Genomic DNA, 23490 nt, shown 5'->3' on the forward strand with positions numbered 1-23490 from the left:
GTTTTTTGTATTGGTAAATACTCAATATTTGTGTAGTAAGTTATGATGTGCAAATCAATATTTTCTACCTTTTAGACATTTTCTTATTTAGAACTCATTAATGAGCCTTAATTTTAAATTATCTAATTTATAGAAGATGTATGGCGATTTAAGGTTCCAAGTATTTTGTTATATCATTTTAAAAATTAGATTTACTCATCAAAATTATTAATCATCAAAATAATTAACTTTTAATACAGTGTGTTATATTTTAGAAGTCAAACTATAAAGTGATATATTTGATAAACTGACCGCAAAAATACTAAACTTTAAAATGTTAATTGAAAATCAAAGAGCATTTGTTGCAACTTATTAGGCAAATGGTCCAACATATTATACATAATTTGTAACATTCGAGTCTTCTTGTGCGGATTGTGAGTCCAAAGTTGCAATATAAAAGTGACATGTTGCAACATAAATGGTATATGTCGCAACATATGTGTCACAAGTTGAGACATATTGATGACATCCTACAACTTATTGATAAAACTATTATATGTAGATCAATCCATATAATATTAACCAAAAAAAAATAACAACACTCCAAACTAAATTACATGTAGTTATAATAAGGATAACAGTTGTCTATAAAATTAGTTATGTACTCCAAACTTAATTTTAAATTTTCTAATTTATACAAGATATGGGATTTAAAGCTGAAAGTACTTTGTATTATTATTTTAAAATTAGATTTGCACATCATAATTATTACTCATTTAAATTTTGGAAATAAATTTATAGATCTTTAAAGTAATTTGAAATTAATTAACTTTGAATATAATTGTAAAGTGATATAATAACATTTTGATAAACTTTAAAAAGTTAATTCAAAATAAAGAACATTTGTTGTAATATTTGAGTCTTCCTGTGCTACTTATGAGTCAAAATTTATAACTTATTGTATTCATAAAGCAGGAAATGATAAAGCGGGAAATTCATAACTCCATACCTTAATGATTACCTCACTTTTCAAAAAACTGACAACCATCATTTTGACTCCCCCATCATCTTTTCCATATACAAACCGTCCATTTTCCTCTTCTTGATCAAGAAAATAACTTTCTCCTTCTTTCGCCAACACTTTCATTCTCCCCTCCAAAACAACCCGTCAAAGAACATATGACAACTCCATCCCCTCTTACGCCTCAACAATCAAATTTCCTTGACTACTCTTAGACATCTGATTAACAAGAGTCCTCTGTCTCTCCTCCCACTAAGCCTAAAATCTCATTGCCAGGCGATGTCAACATAGACAGCAATGGTGATATCATACTCAACCGTAAGCGTAGTAGCAAACTAAAATCCACACCCGCCGTGTCTTCCACTCCATCTCCATCTCCATCTCTTCCTCCACCAGTCCCTTTTACTAGAAAGAGCGTTGCGGATGCATAGATAGAAATGGAGTTACGACGAGTTCGGCTTGCCAAAGAAAAATGAAATATTGGGTATGATGAAGAACTAATAGATTTGACGAAGAGGATGATGAGAAGCAGGTATGTACTCTACAAGTTGGGAGAAACACCAATTATGAAAAAAAATTGCGTTTGGGGCCTTATGCGTACTATGCAACCCAAACCTTTCTGAAAGAAAGGGTGTTGGACAGTGAGGTAATGTCAAATTACTTTGTTCAAAATTTTTTAGGTAGGCTTAGTTTTCAAGGATGGGACCATTTGTTTGTTGCTTTAAATTATCGAATTTTATGCAAATTCTAAAATGTTTGATGGGTTGGTGGTGAGTAGCAAGTGAATAGAGTAGATATAATGTTTGATTGTGAAAAATTAGGCGAAATCTTGATTGTTCCTTTGGAATGTTTGGAGGAATATGCATGGAAAAAGGATAAGGAATGCATGTTCACAAGCAAGTTCTCATAGGAAAGAGAAATCAGGGTAGAGAGAAATGTGTTGAAGGGGGAAATGTCTCCTCTTCATAAACTTTTATTTGAAATAGTAAACAAGGAAGTACTGCCCAGCGGAGGAAGACATCATGAGGCAAGCTTTCTCGATATGGGTATCATAAATGCGCTTGATTTGAATGAAAAAATAAATCTGCTTGTACTCTTGATAAAGCATATGGGGAGGTTTACTTCACCCAAGACTGGCCCTCATGGGCTGGCTTATGGGTTCTTGCTAACACGAGTTTTTAAGAGCCATGGGGTGCCTTTGGGCGAAGGGTCATCCAGTACAAAGAGTGATAGGATTACCCTGTCTACATTGGAGGAATGTGACTGTGTAGCGGCTTCTGCAAGGAAGAAGAGTACTAGCCCAATGAAAGAGTCTATCTTGGACTTGGAAGCTGCATTGAAAGAGAATGTTAAACTACGACAGGAGAATGCTCGCTTGAAGGAACGACTGGATGCTTCCCAAACACAAGTTGACTCCTTCAAGACTGAGATAATGGCACAACAGGGACATCACCTCCACCATATCAAAACCTTTATGGACCTCCTTCCCAAAGCAAAGTCCCCCTCCCAAATCCCTCCAAACTGACTTCCTATAGTTTCTCCATCCCAATGACCATCTTTTATTCTCCTTTAAGACAATATTTTGATTTTTATTGTAAATATTTCACAATGTTTTGTTTAGGGCCACTATGTGGCTTAAATTGTGTCTGCTAAGAGTGACTGGATGTTTTGCATTGCACAAGTTTTGTTGCATCTTGAATGACTAATTCTTTTGGATCTTTAGACTGCTTCTCCTGCAGATGGATGGTTGTCTTGCTTATTAGTCTTATTTATTGCATTAAACTGTCTTATTTTTGATGATCTCAGAAGGAGGAAGAAGCTGATGCTTACACACGACTATTCCAGATGATTGCTTACACAAATAAAGGTATTGCTTTACAACTCTGAAAGTGTCAAAATGAGATGTGTGGCGATTTAAAGTTCCAAGTACTTTGTAATATCATTTTAAAAATTAGATTTGCACATCAAAATTATTACTCATCTAACTTTTCAAAGTCAACTTATAGAATGTAAAAGTAATTTGAAAATAATTATATTTCAATACAATATGTTATATTTTAGAAGTCAAACTATAAAGTGATATATTTGATAAACTGACTGCAAACATAGTAAACATTAAAATGTTAATAAAAAATAAAGAGCATTTGTTGCAACTTGTTAGGCAGTTGGTTCAACATATTATTCACAAGTTGCAGCATTCGAGTCTTCTTGCGTGAATTATGAGTCCAAAATTGCAACATGAATGTGACATGTTGCGATATTTTGCTCACAAGTTGCAATAAAAATGAAATATGTTGCAACATACCGATGATAAATTTCGACATATGGATGACATGTTGCAACTTGTTGGTAAAACAATTATTTCTAGATCAATGCATATAATGTAAATCAAAAAAGTAATACTAACAATCCAAACTAAATTACATGTAGTTATAATAAGGATAACACTTGTCTACAAAAGCAATTTCACGATCACAACTACAAGCATGACAATGAAAAAAGAAGTCATCATCGTCGCTATCTATTGGGTAGCCATTGTTGCGAATGCAATTTTGATGTTGAACAGTGCAGCAAATGGGTAGTTTGGGTCCCATAAATAAAGAATTATACATTCATATTTGCGTCAAAATTTCTTTTAAACCACGTCGACAATTCCTTAAATTGCTACGTAAATTCTTTTCTTTGATGTTGCCAAGCAAGATTACCCTTTTTCGCCTGTCTTCACCGCCCCTGAAGATTGAAATTATGGCAGCGACATACAATGCCTTAAGGTGGACTTTGTTTGTTGCCTGCTCCAGCAACTCCATTGCATATTCTGCACTATGGTTACTAAAAAATCTATTTACAAAGAACCACAGCGATAAACTCAATTAATTCTCATTAAAATGTCACATACATACGAAAATAAATTTAAATTAATTATTACCACGCCTTTTCGGTACAAGGCTTCTTTATTTCCAGAATTCCTACATATCTCCAAAATATTATCTATCATTTCCCTCTTCTCCCATTGCCATGCAGTTAGAATCGAAAAGTCTACCAATGTTTGGTTCTCATATATGTATCGCTCATTTGCGATTTCCAAAAATAACATGCAACTATAAAAATTAAATCAGTTAGTAAAATAAAATTATATTATTTTTCTAAACATAATATATATAAAAATATATATAGACATACGTTCATTTGAGATTGATCAAATTCGTGAAAGAAAATGAATCAATATTTGCAATAATTTCTATAAGACTTTCTTTCATGATTCTTCTTCTTTTTGCATTCCTCTGCATCATGTTTATTTTTCTGTCGGATGGGTAGAATTATGAAAACTTTCATTTTTTGAGATTTACAAAAGTGACAAGAAACTGAAAAATTATAATTTTTCGGGTTCAACTTGCTGAAAAGTTAAAATGAAAGGGTTTTTGATTGAAAAGCTTTGATGAAAAATGAAAGGGTTTTTTTAATGAATTTTAACAAGTTTGAAAACTCAACATTCTTTGATTGATTAAATATCAATTTTTAATTTAAAATTGGACGTGGAGAAGGCAACCATATAAAATAAATGTATTGTGGTAGATTAATTTCAAGATTGAGTTTCAAGAATGAATTAAATGAGTATTGAGAGGTTAGCATGGAGTTTGAAAAGGAAAAAAATAAAAAAACATGACTAATTTATATCTTTGTTTTTTTTTCTTAAGATGTGTGCTATATTCCAATAATTCAATTATTTTGAAATGGAGGGAGTAGTGGTTATTAATAACAGGTTATAACTGTAATAAAAACATAATTTTTTAGTTTATAAAACGAATGCTACTGCAGTATAAATGATCAAACGTCAAATTAATAGTTCATATGTCACGGGTTCGAGACGAGTTTAGGTTCCCATTTTATTTTTGTTTAAAGTATCTTTGTAGATGGATAAGTTTGATGAGTAAAATAGGTACATTTATATGTCAAACTATAAACTAATAATATGTTGATTATACGAAATGACATTTTAAGGTCAACATGTTGAGTTTACAAGGTTTCCTCAAAAACATGTTGAGAGACTAAAAGTGAGAGAGAGGTGAAAATTTAACAAGAGGTGCCTTAATCTTTTAAAAATTCAAAGACACCCCATTCGTTACCTACCCCAGTTATACCCCTTTGAGATTTGAAAATTCATTCAAACCTTCAAACTCCTCCTCTACAAAAAAAAAACAAGATCGCTTCAGCTCCTCTGCATCCAACAAGCTCGCCTCGGCGTCGCTGTCATTCTACAATCAAAAGACACCTCTTGTTCAACCACAACTTCGCTGCATCGTCGTCGGTCGTAAGTCTTTTTTATATTTTTGGGGACTTTAATAATTTTGCGAACAACAACAATGTAGAACTCGTTGTGTATTCACAAATAATGAATAATCGGGTTGATGAATTTGAATTTGCTTGTTAGTGAAAGAAAATTGAGAGAAGGGCTTACAGATTTTCAGAAATTTTTCTGAACCATTTTTAAAGTTATAATCTTTTTTTTTGACCTTGTAGATAAAATGTCAGGACAAATAGCATATACTCAATCTTTTGTTGCTTCCTCTACTAACTAATGTTCTGTCTGTCAATGCGAAAAATGTCAGCATAAACATGAGAATTTTATTGAGCATGTTACAAGGTTGACAAAATACTATTAAGGAATCAACACATAATAGGGGTGTCATTCCACCAAAGAACAATGCTCATCCTTTGAAGAAGAAGTTTAGGACTTTAAAAAAATTAATTTGCAAAACACTATCAAAAAATAAAAAACGACCATTATCAACTCCTGCTGCGCTCCACTAACTATTATACCTTTGACAAATTTTAGCTCAATCTCAATAGGCAAAGAGAAGGTCACTTCGGATGTGTGGAAAAATTATCCATTTAAAGGTTATCCTATTACCAGTGAGGGTCTAACTCAACTAATGGCATCATTATCGAAATGGATACGAGAGGGCCTTCACAGGCGACATACACAAAAGTAAGTTGGTCAACTATTTTTTATGTTCTTACTGACCACTAATTAATTATAGTTGACGTTTATGTACACAATTTTATGTACGAAATTGAAACTATATGCATAACTGCTCTAGTTTAAGATTCGAACGGCTAGATTTTGTAGTTGCAGCCCCAATACGAAGGACTGGTTCTACATAATGTCCCAACCCAACAAGTGTTGAAATGATGAGGTACAACTCTGTCCACGTATGTTTTAATTAACACTTGTTGATGTATACATACAAATAACTTATATGTTATGCTGTTGATTATGCATGTATGTCACATTTGGATGTTATTTTGTAATATTTGCGGAAGAAGTCGAAGAAACTGAATAATTCTCAATATCAATACACCACCACAAATTGTCTTTTCAAAACAAACTTTCAAAATGACAATGGTGTTGCTAATCATCAGAAGAGAGTTTGTGACATTATCAGAGGGTTTCGTATAGCCGCTAGACTGCTTTGACACTTGACAATTGAGGTGTATGTCCCGGTAAATTGTGATGAGCAATTTCACTGGGTCTTGATAGTCGTTGTATTGAAGAAACGCTACATTAAGGTGTATGATTCGAGTTGCTCATCGAGGAGAATCCAACGATAGTGAGATTCAAACGATGGCTACAACATTGCCAATATTCCTTCACTATATTGACTTTTTTGAGCAAAAAAATCGAACCGACTGGTTAGCCCTTGAATGTTACAAGGGAAATAACAAATATCTCCCCTTCGATATCAAATACGTTGATGACATTGTCCAGCAAACAAGTGATAGTTTTTACATATCACATTTTTCCCCTTAAATAGATGATAAACGATGCAGGGATTGTGGGACTTTTTGTTGCTGCATATGCTGAGTTTCTAAGTGATGGACTGGAAGTACCATCATTTGAAATTGTCCCTGAATCACTTCGCATCAGATATGCATTGCTTTTATGAATTTATGGAGTTATAAAGGTTCAAAATGGCTATGTTAGTGACTACGCTGACTCGAGGAGACAACCTAGAAAAAACAGCATACCTCCAGATCAAATTTTTACGACTGTCGAATAAATGTAAATCATTGTGTTGATAAGTTATAATATGCGACTTGTTCCTTTTTGGTAACTGTTTATGAATGCTTATATTTACTTTTGTAGTAGCTCATGTGTTGAAACATGAGATTCATATGTTCCAACAAAATACTCATATGTTGAAACATACTACACATATGTTGCAACTCGTGAGGTATATGCTGAAACATAACGATTTTATATCTCATCAATGAGTCATACATTGCAGCATAAGACACATGTGTTGCAACTCGTGAGTAATATGTTGAAACATAAGACTTATTTGTCGCTTCAAAGTAGTAATATATTTCAGGATAAGACTCAATTATTGCAACTTGTGATACATATGTTGAAACATAAAGGTAATTAACATAATATTTTACATACAAGTTAAACATAACAAAATCCTAACTTATCATAACTAAAATACCAGAAAAAAATCAACATAATACTAAGCTCTCAATAATTTTCCAACTACAATCCCAGCCAAAAGTATTGATAAGATAAATACATTTGGCTTATTAGGTTCTAATTTCTTTTCATCCACTACTGTATCAAATGATGATTTTTCGAACCATTCTTCGGATAATTTCCTTCTATTTATTCAGAGATTCCAACTTTTAAAAGATTCAACAACTTCATTATAACTACCATACTTTTGATACAAACTTTCACTAATGCCGATCATCATTTTTGCACACTCTTGTCAAATATAGTATATATCCTCTTTTCCCCCTTAAAAATAACATAAAAATACTTGTCCATGAAATAAGATTTAGATAAGAAAATAGAGGGAGAATGAGAAAATATTGAATGCACTAACAGCAGCTGCAAGAAAGAGTAGCAGACTGAAACTTAGGTCCACAATACAATCCATTATTGCTATACACAGAGTGGCAGTGCTAAGGCCACCTCAAAGTGTGTGCCAAAAATCTTACAGAGTATAGTCCATAGTCAGCATCAGTGGTCCCAAAAACCAACAATTAATACTCTACTACCTCTTCCAATTTGATCAGGGTAAAAAGTGAAATATTTGTACATTCTACGTAGTGGAAAAAGAAGCCTGGCCCACTATGCATCATCTTACTTCAACTACCTACAATAATAATATAATAATGGCACTACATTTTTTACACAATCTCCAAGAAATCTTGGTTCTTCAAGATTTTTTTCCCTTCCAAATTAAAGAAACATGCTCTCATGTTATTTTCAGCCACTATTCTGGGATATAACCTCTCCAAACTTGAGGAAAAGCTGGGCATCTGAAGTGCTCATGGATGAACAATTCACTAGGTGGGGTGTCTTGAGGTTGACATATTCATCCATGTAGCAAGGTACCTTAGAAGATGGGAGCAATGCAAGTGAGGGGGTTGGATTTGGCTGTTTCGTTTCAGCTACGGGCATTAGGCTTTCAAGTACTCTGGTTACTTCATGCATTGTTGGTCTCTCAGCAGGCTGTCTTTTGGAACATAGAAGGGCAAGCTGAAAAACCTTCTTCACATCTCCAAGATCTTTGCATGTGCCTGTGATCTCAGGATCCACTGTTTCCATTACAGCATTATTTGCTGCCTTAGTTAGAATCTGTAACAAATGCAAAACCGTTGAGATCAATTGAATCTTTATATTATATGAATATCATAGCATAACTTCGTATTAACTAAATTTCAAGATCTTACCAAATGGTGTAGATTAGATTCATTATCTACAGCTTTCCTTCCAGTGAGCAATTCCAATAGAACAATTCCATAGCTGTAGACGTCAGACTTCTCCGTCAAGCGAGAAGTGCGAGCATACTCTGGATCAATATATCCAATGGTTCCCATAATGTAGGTGGATGTATAGGTCTTCGAAGTGCATAAGCTTTTAGCAATGCCAAAATCAGTCAGGTGAGCCTCAAAGTCTTTGTCCAACAAGATATTTGATGATTTAACATCACGGTGGATTATTCGAGGGCTACAATCATGGTGAAGATATGCAAGCCCTTGAGCTGATCCCAATGCAATTCGAAGGCGAGTAACCCAATCAAGCTTTTTCTTCTTGGTAGGACCTGCAAAAAGATATAAGAGGAATGATTACTATACACTTTTAACATAAGTTCAATGCACCTATCACCTCAACCATTTAGGATTACTAACCATGAAGCAAATCCCAAAGGCTACCATTTTCCATGTAGTCATAGAAAAGAAGATGGCCAGATGGAGAAAGAGAATATCCTTGGAGGCTGACAAGATTACGATGCTTAATACTCCCAACTGTCTCAAGTTCAGTCTCAAATTCCTTCAAGTATTGTGGGTTGTGAGAGTACAATTTCTTGACAGCTACAGGCTTGCAATTTTTCAGAACACATTTATATACCGTGCTTGATGCTCCACAACCAATTATATACTTCTCACTCAAGTTTTCAGTCATCCTCATAATGTCCTCGTAAACATGAAGTGCCATGTTCATATGAAGGATCACAAGCTTCGGAGATGAGTAATTAACTGTTCATCAAAACGTTAAACAATCAATAGGTGGCAACTTCAATAATATTCTGATGACATCCCTTATGACATGCTCGTCTCCAATAACCCTCCGAAATATTTACCTGGTTTATCAATAGATCCTTCCATGAAAGGTGCGGGACTCTGTGGCCGGCATGCTGCTACCAGTATCATCAGAAGAATCACCAAGGCACCCAAAGCAATACCAAGTATAGCTGCTTTAGAAATTGAAACTGCAATTGTCCAATGAATTCATCTTTTTTCGTTAGACAACTGCTAAAATATTTATGTACTTTATGTACTGATGATGGGGATAATACTATTGCAGTTTCATTTGACAGCTGAAGCATGTTTATGTCAATGTAACTCCAGCAAATGAATACTATTTCAGGTTAATTCAATATGTGCACACATCCAAATGTTACAATCCAGGATTGTGAACAGACGAAACCAGGATGACAAACCTTGTGGCACCCTACTAACAGGCTAACACAGAATTAAGTTTGCTCAACCAAGGGATAATTCCCCATTAATCAATATATCTGTCCATAGCAGTGAATAAATTTTGCAAGTGTCTAAAGTGAAATAAACTTCAAGAATGCAACAGATTAAAGGTCAGAAAGGATTGTTACAGTTTGATCATACCTCGCTCTGCTGGATGAGATGCATGACAAGGAGAAGTGAGCCAATACCCACACAGATCTGGATTTCCTATGAAGCTTTTTTGGAAACATAACAAAAGAAAAAATTTAGAAGCTAAGAACTAAAAACCAATAAATGTTTATGACTCGTGTATAGACTTGACACATGACGAGGCTTAGAATCGAATTCATACCCAGCAATCTACGATCCAGCCCGAAAGGGAAAAGATGAGAAAAGAAGATCAATAAATGGAAATCTTGATAGATCCACTTACCTGTCAGGTGAAAATCTAGAGAAATTATTGCCTGTTGGAATATTCCCTCCCAGATTATTGTATGAGACATTTCTGCCAAGATACAGTTGATTAGATTTACAAAACATTTGTTTGTAGATGTAATACTACTAGCTTGAAAACTCACAGGACATTTAGACTAAGGCAACTGGCTAATGACATTACATCGCCTGTTAAATTGTTGTTTTCCACCTTCCTGTTCATTATTTTGTAGAACTAGTCAGGCCTCAAGGAAAAGAAGAATATAGAGAAATGCTACATATGAGTCCCGTGCAATAATAATGCAATAACAAGCAAAACTGAGACACCACCAAAGTAATGAACATATGTAACCAGATCATCTAACCAATAGCAACACAACCACCTCAAACTAGCCAAGTGTAGAAGTTCCTACTTGTTCACTATACAGATTTTGACCAACTAAAGCTCCATCCTAGTACTACTAAAACTAGCCACCAATGGCTAAGAGGGTGAGAGTCCGAAATTAAATCTAAAGTACTTACAGCAAGTATAGATTTTGAAGCTGACCAAGTTCCTGAGGTATGGGACCAGAGAGGTGATTGCTTGACAGATCACTACAATTAAGAGTGAGGTCAAAAAGCTGAAAATCAAGTAAACTATAAATTCAAAGTAACTGAATTTAACAAGGTTCCGTACATCTCCATGATGCTCCTTAAATTGCCAAATTCAGCTGGCAGGTATCCATTTATTTCGTTCTTGCTTAAGTTCCTACAGCATTCACAAAACGAATGTAAGTACAACAGATATATGAAGATAACATAACAACCTGACGGCTATACTCACAGTTTAAGAAGATGTTCCAAATCACCGAGGGATGAAGGTATAGAACCACTGATCCTGTTGTTTGACAAGTCCCTAGGCCACAAAATGTTGAAGAGTTCTTAAACTGAAAAAAGGTGCTTTTTCCGCAACCATAATTGCAAGAAAAAAAATAAAAGTAGATGCGAAAGTTTGCACTTACAGTGTATCTACATTCCCAATACGAGAAAGCTCAATTGGAATTGGGCCTTTGAGGTTGTTGGAGGAGAGATTCCTGAAGCAATTAACAAAAAAGGAGACAGTTAATACCCAAAGAGTATGCAGAATAAGCGATTGAAATTCACATAACTAGATGATGCAGAGGCTCTAACTAAACAAGTTAATAACTATAATTTAATATGACACACAGCTGAAAGCTCGACAGTAGAAATGATTCGTCATGCATGGATCAGCCAGTAATGGATTGAGAGCAAGATTAATAAAATGATTTTGTGCAATTATACAACGCCAGTAAAATTTAAATATACAATTGGTATGGTAAGTTTACAATCTTTCTTAACAGCACAAATGGATAGCATGATCACTTATTTATCTTTAAAAGTATTTCTAAAAGACCATCAGAAAGTAAGAACTTACAGATAGGTCATACTTTCCAGCTTCTGAAAGGCAGGTGGAATTGTTCCATTCAATTGGTTTCCATGAACATTGCTGCAACCAAATCAGGTGTCAATAACTTCCAAACAAGCATGGCCGTGCATAATTGAAACACATTGGAGATGATAAACACTTACAGACTATTCAAATTGGTACATGAGCTAAGATTGGAAGGTATGGGCCCCTCAAGGTGGTTGTTTGCAACATTTCTGAAACAAACCACATAAGTAAATCAAAGATGCTGTTTACAAGTCCAAAGCAGAAGATGAAGAGAAACGGTATTTACAAGTCAAACAACTCCGTTAGCTTTCCAAGTTCTGGTGGTATGCGTCCAGAAAGTTGGTTATCATTCAATTCCCTACAAATTAAGTTCTTTGAGGTTGAGGAAAGAAGTTTCTCTAATGAAAATTTTCAAAACAGCTTGTATCAATCAAATCTGTGGTTGCCCAAAAGGCTCACTAACTAAACAAATGCTTGTAAATGTTAAGCATTCATTTAAAAGGGTCTGACCAGGATGACCAAAACAAAGCCAAAGAGAAAATATTGATAGAAAGCATTCATACAAGTAGTGTAGCTTTGTCATATTTCCAAGCTCTGGAGGAATGGAACCAGATAGCTTGTTCCCGTGCAGATACCTGCAATACAAAACGAACTTACAGTACATCAATCCAGTACAAAATTTAGGAAGCACAAAATGATCCAAATTGCTTCTAAATTTAAATGTTGTGGTACTAACAATTTCTCTGTGTAGGTCAAATTCCCAAGAATTGGAGGAATGTTTCCACTCAACATATTGCAGCTCAAGTCCCTGGATGTAAAAGGGTCATAAAAAGCTTAAATAACAGATGCATTTTTTGGTTTCCAAGAAATCTCATTCATGATTCAGTAGCATCAGATTGAGATAACAAGACACAAAGCACTCACAAAACTGCAAGAGCCTGCATCAATCCAATGACGGAAGGGATCTGCCCAGAAAGGCGATTACCTTGCAAAGACCTGGAATGATGGAAGTACACTTCAAATTTATAACCATATAATGGCTTTGCAATAAAGAGAAGCAGCATAAACTTACAAGGTCGCTACTTGCAGGAAACCAATGTTGAAAGGAATATCTCCAGTCAACTCATTATAAGACAAATCTCTGACAGCCCAAAACAAGGTGTTATTTTTATGCCCACCAAACTTACATAGAATATAGTCGGACTTCATTCATTTGTTTTAGATACTTACAGAACCTGAAAGGCAGTACAGTTGCCAATGTTTTGAGGAATGGAACCAGTCAAACTATTGTTCCTAACATCACTGCACAAAACAATGAATGATGGTTAATGTTATCACCTGAAGGAGCTAAAGTAAGATCCTAAGAAGAAAAAGATTAAGATTACAAACTTACAAATACCACAGGCCAGTGAGCTGACACATATCAGGAGAAAGTGATCCACCCAAGTTATTACCACGCAGTCCCCTATACGAATAAAAACATACAACAGATATGTTCACCCATATACAAAATGGTAGTGTCCTAAATACTTGGGAGAAGAGGAGCGCTGGATCAAAATACTCACAAATACTGCAGGACTTCGTTCCAGTATATCAGCCTAGGAATTTCTCCACTTAACCTATTTTGAGCCAGGTCCCTGGAAGAAGTTGTTGGATTAAATTGAAATAATCCCTCATCAAACAATATCATGACAAAGCAGAAGTGAATATACTTACAAGACTTTCAAATTTGGGATCTGTGACAATGTTGATGGAATTGGTCCAATCAACTGATTGTTTTTTAAAATCCTAAGTTCAATTAAGACAAGCATGATCAATTGACAATCTTGGAAAGCAAATGATACAACACCTTTAAGAAGAGTAGTATCAAAACTTACAGATATTCCAGTTGCTTAAGTTTTGATATGGAAAAGGGAATATCACCATAAAGCTCATTGAAGGATAGGTCCCTAAGGGGACAAAATGGCTTCTTTATTTTCCAAATAATAACATAAGAATTATCCATCATTTACTTGGTAAGAAGCATTTCATACTTACAAGTTTTTCAGTGATGAACAGTCACCAATCTCATCTGGTATCTGGCCAGAAAGGCGATTTCCCCTTACATCACTACAAAAAAATTAAGCAGCATAATGTATGTATATATGCAGAATGTGATGAAAAAGTAAAATGTGGCAAAGGGGAGAAGATTTTTACATAGATATTAGGCCTTTGAGCCGTCCGATTGCAGGAGACAACTCCCCATCAAGATTTAAAGTGGAAAGATTACTACAAGATATTGTGAAAAGATTAAAACTTTAAAGTAAAGAATCCGAAATATAATGGTAATGTACGAAATATTGGCTTACAGTGCAACAATATTGAAGGTGACATTATCACAGGTAACGCCTCTCCAGGCACAGTAATCGGATGAAGGAGAGTCTGTCCAGTCATACAACACATTCTCCACGTCCCTAAATGACTTCTTAATCTCCAACAATGCGGAACCTATTTTCCAATTAATATTAAAATAATGAAATGACAACTACAAAACGTGGGATTAATCAAAACACACCATTTAAAAAAAGTAAAAAACAAAACATAAGAAGCAGAATGCTCTCTACTACTCTACTCACCATCTCCAGACACCACAAGACCAAAGCTGTAGAAGAGCAACAACCCCAAAAGAAGAAGTAACTTAGAGAAAAGTGAAAATGGTGTCATGGTTGTTTTTTTCTGAATGAAGGCTGTGTCAAAATCAAAAATGTTTATAGTAGTAACTCAGGTCCTTTGAAATGGAAAGGCAGTTGTTGGGGTTACCGACATTGATATTTGAGAGAGTAAAGAGGTGAATAATTAGTGAGGAATTGTGATTAAATGTGAAGTGAAGGGTGTTATTTGGGGTTGTGGGGTTGTGGCATAGTGTTCAATCACATCGTTCTGGCAAATAGGCCTCACACTAATACAATGGGTATTCAGTTTCCGAGAGAAATGTAAAAAAGAAAAGAGAAAGAGAATTATTTGAGAAGATAAAGTTAAAAGAGCTTGTGCCAAGAAGGGGTCTGCAAAAATCAGACCTGCAACATTACAGCTATGGAATAGTAGTAGTAGTGTACTTGCTCTTTTCTCTCTCTCTCTCTCTTTTCAATTACCAGTAGTACACATTTATTTATTTATATAAGAAAAGTTTTCATTTAGTGTGAGATGGTGGAAGCAGAGGCTTCACTTCTTCGTCATAAGTCACTGTCTCTGCAAATAAGGGAAAGCCCAAAGGGATAACACTACTCTTCTCTCTTTTAACCTCTTCCCTTTCACTACCCAACATGTGCACTTATGTACTCACGAGAAATGGGGTTTCCACCTTTTCAGTGGGGTTACCACTTCTGTCCCTCTAATATCATTTATCAACCCATCGGATGGTCTTATCACAAGTAATGAGCTAACACATTTCTTTCTTCTCTTCTTATTAAGCTAATCACTGTCATATCAGCGTTGTAGGTCAAATGTTACCCACCTCGTAGTGTCTTACTTTCCTTATAGACACAAAATAAAAATAGATTTCTAAATTTCCTTGTTTTAAATTAAAATGTATATAGTCATTTAAATTTTATCATCTTAAACTTGTAACTCATGTATTGAAATTAAAAAAATTAAGGGGTCGGTTGGTAACTGAATAAAATTTAAGTTATTCATGTATTATTTTTTCATATTACTTATACGACATTTGATAGGTAGATAAAAAATAAGTTATTCATGTATAAAATTAATACGATGTTTGATTGACAATTTTGAAATCAGTATAACTAATACATGTATAAGTTAGAAGAAAATCTATGTATTATTTTATAAAAGATAGAATACTTATATAAAATAATAAATAAATTCACTCATAACTAATGTCTATATTATTATAAGATAGCGAGGAAGGAGGCGAAGGAGGCGATTTCGACAGCAAAAATGACAGTTTTTGAATGCCTTTATACTGAACTAGAAGAGAAAGGCGGGGATAGAAAATTGTTCAAGCTAGCCAGGGTATGAGAGCAAAGGGCACGCGATGTGGATCAAGTGAAGTGCATTAAGGACGAGCATGGAAAAGTATTGGTAGAGGAGATCCTCATTAAACAGAGATGATAGCCGTACTTTCATAAACTCTTGAATAAAGAAGGGGACAGAAAGATTTTGTTGGAAGATTTGGATCATACAGGAAGGCTTCACGATTTTGGGTGTTGCAGGAGTGTTCGGTCGAAGAGGTTAAGGGTGTTGTGCGTAGGATGCGCTGGGGAAGAGCGACCGAACCTGACGAGATTCCTGGAGAATTTTGGAAGAGCGTGAGCTCAGTAGATTTGGAGTGGCTGACTAGGTTATTTAATTTCATCTTTAAGACAGCAACGATGTTCAAAGAATGGAGATCGAGCGTAATGATCCCTTTATACAAAAACAAGGAGGATATTCAGAGCTGCAACAACTATTAAGGTATCAAGCTTCTAAGTCATACTATGAAAGTGTGGGAAAGAATGGTGGAGATTAGGGTTAGGAGAGGCATGTCTATTTTAGAGAACTAGTTCGGATTTATGCCGGGACGGTCAACTACAGAAGTCATCCATCTTATGAGGAGACTGGTGGAGCAGTATAGGAAGAGGAAGAGGGACTTGCATATGGTATTCATCGATCTAGAAAAGGCTTACGATAAAGTTTCACGAGAGATACTATGGAGATGTTTGGAGGCTAAAGGTATACCTGTGGCGTACATTAAGGTGATCAAGGACATGTATGAGGGTGTTAAAACCAGGGTAAGGACAGTAGGAGTCCAGTTGTGATGAGGTTGCATCAAGGATCAGCCCTTAGTCCATTTTTATTTGCCTTGGTGATGGATGGATTAACGTGACAAATTCAAGGTGAGGTGCCATGGTGTATGCTTTTTGTGGACGACATAGTCCTGATCGATAAGACTCGTAGCGGAGTTAACGCTAGGCTGGAAGATTGGAGACATACCTTGGAGTCTAAAGGATTTAAGTTGAGTAGGACCAAGATAGAATACTTAGAGTACAAATTTAGTGAGACACCTCAGGAAGTTGGCGCGGAAGTTAGGCTTAGTGACCAGGCTATCCAAAAGAAAAGTAGTTTCAAGTACCTTGGGTCTATCATGCAAGGCAGTAGGGAGATTGACGATGATGTCACACATCGTATTGGGGCAGGATAGATGAAATTGAGGCTTGCTTCCGGTATGCTATGTGACAAGAAGGTGTCACCACAACTTAAGGGCAAATTCTACAAAGTGGTGGTTAGACTGACTATGTTATATAGGGCGGAGTGTTGGCCAGTTAAGGTCTCTCACATTCAAAAGATAAAATTAGACGAGATGAGAATATTGAGATGGATGTGTAGGCATACCAGGAGCGACAAGATTAGAAATGAGGCTATTCGAGAGAAGGTAGGAGTGGCCTCGGTGGAAGACAAGATGCGGGAAATACGAATGAGATGGTTTGGGCATGTGAAGTGGAGAGACACAGATGCCTCCAATGTAGAGGTGTGAGAGGTTGGACATGGATGGTTTCAGAAGAGGTAGGGGTAGGCCAAAGAAATATTGGAGAGAGGTGATTAGATAGGGCATGGCGCAGTTACAACTTATCGAGGACATGACCTTGGATAGGAGGGTGTGGAGGACCCATATTAGGGTAGAAGGCTAGTACATAGTCTCGTTATTCTTCCGTATTAGTAGGCGCATTAGCGCACTATAATGTCTTGTGCTCTGACTTCTGTTATTATCTTTGATTACTTTTTGTACTTTCCATGACTTTCTTTCTATAGCTTCCTTCTACGGATCATATAGCCTTGTACGGTCTATACATGGCCTTATATAATCTTGCACTAGCAAATTTTCTAATTTTTTTCCGTCTTGACTTTCCAACTTTTGGGGTATTACAATCTCTTCCTTGGGAACAATCGTACTTGAATGAGACTCAAGCTAGCATGGATAGAGTAGAAAATTAGATCTAACAATGCAACATGAATGAAAAATATACTAAAATGCATAAAAACCAAGGATTAATCAACCTCAATCTAAAACATGACTTTAAAAATAGATTTCATGAACATGCATGCATATGGAAACATGAATCCGAAAGAGTGAACATGAGGAATTAATACCTCAAGCTAAACTAAAGTGGAGGAAAAGAACGAGGATTCGGCCTCCCAAGTAGCACCCCAACTAATTGATTCCTCCAAAAAGCTTTAACGGAAGCAACTTCCTTATTTCTCAACTTCTGGACTTGACAATTAAGAATCTCAACTAGAACTTGTTCATAGGAGAGACTTTTCTTCACACCAACACTCTCTAATGGCACAATCAAAGTGGGATCACCAATAAAAATTTTCAACAAAGAAATATGAAACACCGGATGCACCGATGCCAATTCTGAAGGCAAATCAAACTCATAAGCCACCTTATCAAAACATCTTGAAATTTGATATGAGCATACATAGATGGGACTAAGCTTTCCTTTCTTACTAAAATGCATCACACCCTTCATAGGTAAGATTTTTAAGTAAGCCTAATCATGAACTTCGAATTCAAGCTCTTTTCTTCTCACATCTGAATAGGATTTTTGTTGGCTTTAGGCACTCCTCAACCTCTCTTTAATGAATCTAACCTTATCCATGGCTTCATGAACAGATTCAAGACATATCAAAGTGACTTCTCCAACCTCAAACCACTCAAAAAGATTTCTACACCCCCTACAATAGAGAGCTTCGAATAGAGCCATGTGAATACTCGAATGATAGCTATTATTACAGGCAAACTCAATTAAGGGTAAATAGTCATCCCAATTCTCTTTGGAGTCAATCACACAAGCTCTCAACATATCCTCCAATATCTAAATAGTCCACTTGGCTTGACCATCAGTATGAGGGTGAAAAGTTGTGCTAACCTTAACTTGAGTACCAAAACCCTTCTAAAATAATCTCCAAAACTGAGAAGTAAACTGAGTACCTCAGTCCAAAATAATTAAAAATGAAACACTATACAACTTTACCAACTCTCGAATGTAAATCCTAGCATACTCCTAGGCTGAATAAGGAGACTTGAAGGGAAGAAATACACCGACTCAATCATTCGATCTACAATAACCCAAATCAAATCATGTTGACGATGCATAAGAGTTAAAACCGTAATGAAGTCCATATTTAAATCCTGCCACTTCCAAGTAGGTATCTCAATATCTTTAGCCAAACTTTCGATTTTGGATGCTCAACTTTCACTTTTTGGCAATTCATACACTTAGCCACAATCTCTACAATATCTTTCTTCATGTTATCCACTAATAAACTTCCCTCAATTTGGGATACATCTTGGTGGACCTTGGATGAATAGAATACCAAAAAATATGAGCCTTGAAGAATATTATTTTCCTCAAACCATCAACATTGGGAATATATAAACGACCTTGCTAACAAAGCAAACTATCTACCCCTTGGGAGAAAACCTCTGTGGCTTTTTTTAAAACTGTTTTTTATTAATTCAACCAAAGCCAGATTAGCATCTTGTTTTCCCTTCACATCTGACACAAGATATCATTTGTCATGACGCAAGCTTGGCCCTAGATATGACACGACGATCGATATTCCAAAGAAACCCAACCAAGCCTCTCAGCATATCGTACATGAGCATACATAAGGTAGAAAAAGAAATATAGCTAAAACATAGATGCGAAAGTAAGTCTCAACATAAAGAGTCTCAATAAAAGTATATAAGTCTCAAACTTGAAATAGAAAGACAACATAGACTCCATGACATTCAACATACCTCTACTAGTGTAGATGGGGGCATAAGACAAGCTCCTATCTCACCTAATATAAAAATGAAAAAGTCATAAGTAATAATTCAATATAATGTTTCGTTCTTGAAATATGAGGACTCACCAACACTGAAAGTAAGTAAGATCAACTCTAGCCACGAGTGGAGTATGCATGATGATCGTCCGACCCAATATTAGGATATAATGTAGGAAAACAATATGTGTTAGTACATGGAATGCTCTAAGTATGTGAGAAGTATGCATGAACGATGAAAATAAGACATGAACAATATGCACATGGGATGCATGACCAATATCTTAAAACACAAGTAAAACCTTAAAAACATTTAAATATTATAGTCATGTGGTCAATGCATCAAAACATCATCATGGGAACTTATACATTTTCGTATACCTTGGTGTGGGATAGGACCTTTATCCAACATATAAGACCATGCGAGCTGTTACATAGAATCTAGTGTTACTCCCACATCAAGAAGGGAGTTGCTACTTTGCCAAGGTAGGCTCCGTGAGAACATCATAACATCATGAACTATATGTGGATCCACTATCTAGTTCATATTGGCATAAGAAACTTATGCATGTAACATAGTTAGGGACTAAACGTTGCTATTAGGATTCCCTTAGGTAGCTACTTTGGCTACCGGACCGAACCCCACCTTAACATCCTTTCGGTGCTTAGTTATTATCCAAAAGGAATTCATGGAAACATAGTCATTAAAATTATTAGGAAAGAAAATAATAGATATCAATACTCATCATAAAATAAAAAAAGAGTAGCTCATTAACATGATTGATTCATAAGAATCCATGAGTCGGTGAGAAAAACCTTTCACCTCTTTAACATTAGTATGTGAGGAAAATCCATCTCACCTTTATACATTACTTGAAACATCATTGAAGTCATAGTTCATCATAATTCATTACTTTTAATGAGTCATTTATAAACCTTGATAATCATTCATAGTTCATTCATGGAAATCCTTTATAAACCATAATTATATGTCTTTGAAAACATAATTGAAAATAACATATGACATAGGTCAATGAAAATCAACTTGAAACCATACAATGTAATGTAAATTATCCTTAATTATATCAATAATAATGAAATATATCGTAATTGAGAAGACCCAATGCAACTCCATGAAAAATTAGGGCTTGGAAGAAGAATTCATAAAAGAGATTTGAAGAAATCCTTGGGACTCCATGGATGGAAGGATCCATGGATGAAATCCTACATATCTTGATCACTTTGAAGACCTAAATGCAATGAATTGGAGACTTGACTTTGATTTCTCTTGGAATTTGCTTGAGGAAGAAGAAGACTATTGAAACAGAGCTTTAGAGAGAAATTTTTGTAATTTTGGTGTTAGGGTTAGAATAAGGGAGTTAGGAGGGTTTATGATAGTTAATAGGATAGAATATACTCTCAAAAACCATCTAAATTCATTAATGAACCAGTAGGGAAAAGACCAAAACACCCCTTTATAATTGGGCGGACCTCTAGATGGATGGTTACCACGACTCGTGAAGCTCACCTCAGTTCATGGTGGTGGTTGTGGTCCTAAAGGTGAGCTTCGATTGGGAGAGATTATCTCCATGGAGGGTACCACAATTTGTCAAGGTATCCATGAATCGTGGTCCCTGTCGTGGTCCTCGCTTAACTTTAGGGGCCTTGGGGGTCAACTTCACGAAAAGGTCTACGGTCTGTAGTGCTCACCACAAGCCGTGAACCCTCTCGTCAACTTCTCCCCTCTTTTCCTTAAATTTCTAAGGCTCCACCTTGGTGCCTTTTATGGCCCGTGGTGACTTACACGGTCCATGTACCTGGCTTGTGGAAGCCATCTGGTGCAAAAAAGCTGATATTTTGTGATAACTTCCTTTAAACTCCATTTTTTTGACTTTCTATCTTTTGGGGTCTTACACGATTCTGAGCCATTTTGCACAATAATATCATCCTCCATGGAATCAACCAATCGAATGCCCAAATGATCTAGTATATGCACATCACAAACCAACACTTTTTTTTCATTCTCAATATAGGCAACACTATTCATGGACAATCTATTAAGAGCATCGACAACCACATTTGCCTTTTTTAGATGAAAGAGAACACTCATGTTGTAGTTTTTCAATAATTCAATCCATCTTCTTTGGCGAAGATTCAATTCCTTTATCTTAAACACATATGATAAGCTCTTATGCTCGTAGAACATATCCACATGAATACTATTGAGATAGTGTCTCCAAATCTTCAAGGCAAACACCACTGCCGTTAACTCCAGATTGTGATTCGGGTAGTTCTTCTCATGAGTTTTAAGTTTCCTATAATAATAGGCTATCACTTTACCATTTTGTATCAACACTCAACAAATACCAATCCTTGAGGCATCACAATACACAATAAAATCATCGGATCCTTCCGGTGAAAACTAAGGCGGAAGTAAGTCGATCTTTCAATTCTTAGAAACTCTTTTCACATGTTTCAGACCATTGAACCTTCTTTTGAGTCAACATAATCAAAGGCAAAGCAATAAAGAAAAATCCTTCCACAAATCGTCTATAGTAACTGGCTAGACCTAAAAAACTCCATATATCTGAGGGAGAAAGAGGTCTAGGACAATTCTAAACTGCCTCAATCTTCTTAAGATCAACTCTAATGCCATCATCGGGCACAATATGACCAAGAAACGTTACCGACATCAATCAAAACTCACACTTTTTAAACTTAGCAAACAATTGACGATCCTTGAGAACTTGCAAGACAATTCTCAAATGATTGGCATGCTCATTCTCACTCTGAGAAAAGATCAAAATATCATTAATGAAAATAATGACGAACATATCCATATATTGATTGAAAATCTAGTTCAACAAATTTTTATAAGCTGTAGGAGAATTAGTTAGTCCAAAAGAAATAACAAAAATTCATAGTGATCATACCAAAATTTGAAAGCTATCTTCGAAACGTCACATTCTCTCACTCTAAGCTAATAATAGCCCTATTGAAGATCAATCTTATATGAACATAAGATAACTATCATGGTTGCGCCATCAAATCATAAGGATTCACCTAGAAGTGTAGTGTCAATGACAAATTTTACTAGTCATGAGAGTGATGAAAAGCATCGGACCCTATATTATGAGACTATAGGCACAAGTATGCATTCGTACACATAATGTACTAAGTATATGAGAAATATGCATAACGTAAATAAGAAATCATAGTAGTCATAAATATGAAATACATGACCAAGAATCCTTTAAGAACTTGAAAGTAAATCATAAATCATGAGACTAAGTCATTGCATTACTAAAACACATAGTGAAAAGATTTAAGGAAAAAACATAGTTCATTTCCTGTGATATTAACCTTAACCGACATTAAGATCATGAGAGATATAACATGTAATTCAGTTTTACTCCTACATCAAAAAAGGAAAGGCTACTTGTCAAGGTAGACTCTATATCATTTTACTAACGATATTGTCACGATCCAAGCCTAGGTCATAGACGTGACATGGCGAATGAGGAAACCGAAAATACCTCAAACAAGCCTCTTAGCATTCTTTTAGCCTTTCATAGGTAATGATGATAAATAAATAAGCGGAAATCAGAATAGTAAATCTTCAACTTATAAATTTCCAACAATACCTCTAACTTTTAGATTTAACGGGGCTAAGACAAGTTCCTAGCTCACTCTCAATCATAATAGAAGAAATGCCATATTAAATATCTCAACATATCATAAGCTAAAAAGATAAAGGAGTATTATTTCCGGA

General features: G+C 35.5%; 1 protein-coding gene across 2 annotated transcripts; it reads right to left on the reverse strand.

Annotated features, from left to right (window-relative positions):
* Positions 1–7846: 7846 nt before the first annotated feature.
* LOC129889167 (LRR receptor-like serine/threonine-protein kinase ERECTA) lies at positions 7847–15142 on the reverse strand. Of its 2 annotated transcripts, XM_055964363.1 has the most exons (27): positions 14525–15141; positions 14258–14396; positions 14106–14177; positions 13947–14018; positions 13787–13858; positions 13626–13697; positions 13475–13546; positions 13303–13374; positions 13140–13211; positions 12982–13050; positions 12834–12905; positions 12646–12717; positions 12473–12544; positions 12196–12267; positions 12047–12118; positions 11892–11963; positions 11458–11529; positions 11280–11351; positions 11133–11204; positions 10979–11050; positions 10603–10671; positions 10458–10529; positions 10187–10260; positions 9646–9774; positions 9194–9541; positions 8735–9105; positions 7847–8639 (listed from the first exon to the last, which is right to left on the reverse strand). In XM_055964363.1, exons 1-27 carry the CDS (start codon positions 14610–14612, stop codon positions 8268–8270), a joined length of 2955 nt encoding a protein of 984 aa, XP_055820338.1. In that variant the 5' UTR covers positions 14613–15141; the 3' UTR covers positions 7847–8267. The 2 variants fall into 2 exon arrangements, with proteins under 2 accessions (XP_055820338.1, XP_055820339.1); XM_055964364.1 differs by lacking the exon at positions 12196–12267 and having other exon boundaries at positions 14525–15142.
* Positions 15143–23490: the final 8348 nt, after the last annotated feature.

Source organism: Solanum dulcamara, chromosome 5 (genome assembly GCF_947179165.1).
Source record: "Solanum dulcamara chromosome 5, daSolDulc1.2, whole genome shotgun sequence".
NCBI classification, from domain to species: domain Eukaryota; kingdom Viridiplantae; phylum Streptophyta; class Magnoliopsida; order Solanales; family Solanaceae; genus Solanum; species Solanum dulcamara.